Source organism: Mizuhopecten yessoensis, unplaced genomic scaffold (assembly GCF_002113885.1).
Source record: "Mizuhopecten yessoensis strain PY_sf001 unplaced genomic scaffold, ASM211388v2 scaffold8151, whole genome shotgun sequence".
Classification (NCBI taxonomy): domain Eukaryota; kingdom Metazoa; phylum Mollusca; class Bivalvia; order Pectinida; family Pectinidae; genus Mizuhopecten; species Mizuhopecten yessoensis.
This window is the reverse complement of record NW_018407404.1, coordinates 57,057-61,649: the sequence shown is the minus strand read 5'-3', so window position 1 is coordinate 61,649 and position 4,593 is coordinate 57,057. Positions and strand designations below refer to the sequence as shown.

The 4,593-nt window shown below is 33.2% G+C and overlaps 1 protein-coding gene across 1 annotated transcript; it reads left to right on the top strand.

Annotated features, from left to right (window-relative positions):
* The first annotated feature begins 9 nt into the window (after positions 1–9).
* On the top strand, positions 10–4,267 carry LOC110455199. Its single transcript, XM_021505181.1, has 5 exons — positions 10–75; positions 628–748; positions 1,711–1,753; positions 2,105–2,132; positions 2,336–4,267. The coding sequence occupies exons 2-5, from the start codon at positions 702–704 to the stop codon at positions 2,554–2,556; spliced, it is 339 nt and encodes a 112-aa protein (XP_021360856.1). The 5' UTR covers positions 10–75; positions 628–701; the 3' UTR covers positions 2,557–4,267.
* The last annotated feature ends 326 nt before the right edge of the window (positions 4,268–4,593 follow it).

Below are 4,593 nucleotides of genomic sequence, written 5' to 3'. Positions count from 1 at the left end.
TGGCCAGGGGTGACGTATCGGGACCAATCACAGTGCAGTATATTGGGAAGAAAGTATTCATTCAACCGCCAGCAGGTGATGAGCGTAAACTCCTATTGAACAATTGTATACGTGACTTGTTATTATTATTGATACATTGTTAATTCCAAACGGTGTTTCGAACTTTTGTATTTTGAATTATCAAAAGTACTTACCAAAGACTCAACATCAAATCTAGTCTCGTTCAACCAGACACTTGTCTGCGCAAGCTACGCCGAACAGAGAGTCTGGTCAAACCCAGTGCTATCGTTTTGTGAAGTCATAATGCGGCTTACCAGAATTCTGATATATTATTCCATTGGTCAAAGGTAGACACACCCTTTTCAACTTTTGAAGTCATGAAATTTGAGTGGTGCGAAATTGTATATTTTGATTGTAAAAAACTTACCTGTACATGCATTCCTGAAGTATCAGTGTTTTCACTATTATCGCGTAAATGTAAGAAAATGCTCTGGAGATTTGATACATGTTCTTACATTTTTCTCGATAATAGTGAATACACGAATACTTCAGGAATGCATGTACAAGCAATAGTTTTCATTAATTTATTTATTCTTGAGACTACATCATATCAAATTGTGTTTACAGATCAGAAACCGGAAATCAAGATTTTGACAAAGCAAGGGGATCTGGACTGGAGAGAAGGAGTCGCCGGTAAAAGAATGTCCGACAAAGACTTAAGCGTCCAGATCGATTGTCTACCGAAAGGGTAAGTTATATAAAATAAAGTAGCTTCTGTAATTGACAGAAAGAATTGTGTATCAAATGTTTTCTTCACGTTAACATATTGGAATCAGAAAATGCGTTAGAAGGAATATGAGTGTTTTCATATGTGTTTATGAGACTGTATTGTTTAGGTTCTAAATAAGGTTTCAGTTATAATAAATGTTTTACCATATACATGGATTTGTGCTATTTGTTTTGTCATGAGTGATACTGCTAAGTTTGATAAAAGTTCAACTTGAACATTTACATATCAACACGCACGCGGCATATCCGAACGACACACTACTCAACTGCCTATAACACATACTACAATTGTTCCTTCCAGTTACAAAAATTCTCAGGAAACACGCTTTTATTACATCTGATTATATGTTATTGGAATTATTGAACTGTAATACTTACCTGGTTATAGTGTGTAGTATACGATACAAAAGACAATCATCTCACTATTTCTATATCATTTTATTTGTCGACTCTCAAACAATATTCGCTCTTGGACCTCCGCGCCCTAGGACCAATAAAGAGGTTTCTGGTTGATACGGAGTAGAAAATTGGGTGCTGAACATATTCCATGGATACTCATATTGTACGAACATGTATCTTCAGAACTTACCCTTTTGTATGCGTGCGCATTAAATCATGTTTCACTAAACGTGTAAGTTTAATAATATGGATAATTGATTATTTTCATGAGTCATAAACTCGCGATTGAGTGGCATACACATTAATGCGAAAAAAGAGTCTGCGCAGATTGACATGTAATCTCAATGCATAAATTAACGAGTGACTTTCTAAGAGCATCATGTTCGAATTATTCAGAAAATATCAGTCATGAGTCTGCCTTTTTGAGATCGGGTATACTATTTCAATTGATGAATTAATACTATTATACGTGAATTTTTATTTGGGGAAAATATGCAACTGTTGAGAGTTTGTTCATTTCAGTGTGAAAACATCAATCGCACCGTATGAATCAAATTACGCACTTGTAAGTATTACTTAAAACGGCAAACATAATAGTTAAACAATAAACATATGATCCTTTTTAAATCAACGCATAATGCATATGAAGTTATGTTTTATATTCTTCAAATATATTAAATACAGGTCCTTTTAATGTCCAAACAAGGATACTTTTATCATTCCATTTATTTTTTGTTACACGTGATTAGTAACTAAGTGAAATACTTAATCTGGAAACCATATAATAATGTCTGCAATAGAGATCTTTGTAAATCACAATAAACAAAGGTTATAAAACTATCAATCTTTTAAACATATATAATATTAACTTTAAGGTTACATAATTTATGCTATTTTGTTCGTTTTATCATTGTAGTCGTTCAGAGGGAGAAACCGGCGTCTTGGTAAGAATGACGATTTTTATCTTGGATAATGCTACCGATGATATATATATTTATTATTATACAATCTAAATCCATTATCAGATTCAGTTATATTATCTATATGATATAATCTTTTTAAGAAAAGGTGTATACGTGTTACAGGCACTTGCATAATATTTTTCTAATTTTAAGCAATACCGATTCTTTAAAATACTATTTTGTAGATCACGAGAAGGAAACGCTTTTGGGGATATACCAGAAGAGGATTCAATCAAAATATTGGCGAATGATTGGACGATCTCTCGGATTTACACAAGATGTTCTGTCAGAAATAGAACGCAGGAAACCAAGATCACTCGAGGAAAAGGCTTGTATCGTCTTAGGACGATGGCTGAAGAGAAATACAGAGAAGAGTCTGTTCCAGATACGGGATACATGGATGTGACTGTGTGTAGGACATTCTCGATCATAGTATCGATCGGTTTAAACTAACCATGCTACTTGTTATATGTCGTACATGCTAGATTGTACATGCTTATAGTATAAATAATATTTTTATATATTTTGATTTTGCCGTTTATAGTGATATATCTGACTAAATATTAACTGGACCTTTGTAGCTTCATGTAGAATTAAACTATGACATACATACACTAATTGTATATCGTACGTTTTCATTGCCATGGAGATTTATGTATCTGTGGACAACTGTATTCGTTTGGTGAGCATCCTTTCATATATTCATGCCTCATTCATTTCACATCTTTTTTTTTCATCTTAACAGGAATGTATTGTGTTATTCATCGCGCTGGCATGGTTTGCAGTTCCGAAACATTAATGATGTTTGTTGAAAGGCTATTTTCAGTCGGATCAGTAGATTCACCATGCGTTTTACCGAAAGCGTCTTGCAAATGAGATTAAGACATGTTCAATTAATCAATGAATAATAGCAAGTGACAATTTCTGAGCAACATATATTTAGCTTAAACCAGTACCGAAGAAGTAGTATTATCGATGAGTAATTTCTATGCACGATAGACGGTTAAAAGAGGTAAAACTATAGCAAAATATCAAAGTTAATGTTGCACAGAGCAAGCGCGGAACCATTATCTGCAATTGTTAGTAAAGTTCAATCATACATGTGGGATATAAGCAAAACGCAGGATCTGCGCATTTTCCAAGAGTCCTTTCGCTACAATATTGTAAAGTTATTGTATTTGTTGCTGCAGCATAACTTTCTGATGCGTATCACTTGTGTGTTACACGTAACTTATATCTAATATTTAACTCATCTAATACAATTTTTGTGTAATCAATGCAAGTTCTAGCTGACTACAGTATTTAGTAGATAATTATAAACATAGCTGTGCAGTAGATGTAAGTTAAAGTGCGTCGTCAGGATAAACATAAAGGTATCATTTTAGTATTAAATCTACAACCTTATTTGAATTTCAATTTTTGTATGAATAAGCAAAATCAAAGATACCTTTATTACAAAATATCTGATAATGACTGGGATAAAAAAAAATGTCTATGATAATTTTCAGTATCATTCATGACATAAACCTGATTTGTTTTTCTCCGGAGAACCTCAAAAGAATACCGTGCAAGTCGATAGATGATGTATTCATTTTAATTTTTAAGCATGTTGGAATTTATAGATAATTTTTCTTTTTTTGCCGCTTCAAATATGCTATTTTATGAGTTATATCAACATATATTTCAGAAACGTATCTCAATTAGTTTTCTGTTGAATCTTTTGCCTTTAGCACAAACAAAAATAGATATGATGTTTCAATACAAACCGACTGTGAGGACATGTTTGTAAATGTGACTGTAAAATAAACCATTCGACCCGTTATAACTATTTTTGAGAATGGTTAAGTCGAGTTTATAAAGCATAAATCTACTATATCATAACTGTCAGGTTTGCGTTTGGATCGAATCTGAGGAGACAGACATTTTGAAATCTATCCTTTTATTGTGAGGGTAGAAGTAGAGACTTCCTCATTCTCATTCGTGCATGTAGTCCTTGCAGACATGCTGCCGTGTGGGTTAGGACAGAATACTTTTCTAGAAATGATTCATACTTACTCATATGATTGCAAAATTTGTATTGCTGCATTCATTGTGCATCTGTAAATAAATATTAGTTAAATGTGCGCATTGTCATTTTTTTCTTTTTGCTTTCAAATAAAAAAAATCACATCTTAAGTCGTACCAATGTTAAACTCTTGACATCTAAATGACAGGGTGAATCAAACATACCTTTCATACTTTCTCCCTTTGAGTTTATCGTTTCTGCATCAATCATTGTTACAGCACGACCAATTGCTTATAGGGACCGCGGAACCAAATGATTTTCCATAGACGATAGTGTTAACGTTTACCACTGTCCTGGTTAAATGGGGTTATCCACACTGGTTTACCTGACCTCATTTTGAAGAATAGCATCTCACACAACTGTAAAAAAAATATTTCA

Bases quoted from the DNA above. Each gene is read 5' to 3' on its own strand.
- LOC110455199 (XM_021505181.1), top strand. From the start codon at position 702: ATGTCCGACAAAGACTTAAGCGTCCAGATCGATTGTCTACCGAAAGG. The intron at 749-1,710 runs GTAAGTTATATA...TGTTCATTTCAG, and splicing joins ATCGATTGTCTACCGAAAGG to TGTGAAAACATCAATCGCAC. The intron at 2,133-2,335 runs GTAAGAATGACG...ACTATTTTGTAG, and splicing joins AGGGAGAAACCGGCGTCTTG to ATCACGAGAAGGAAACGCTT.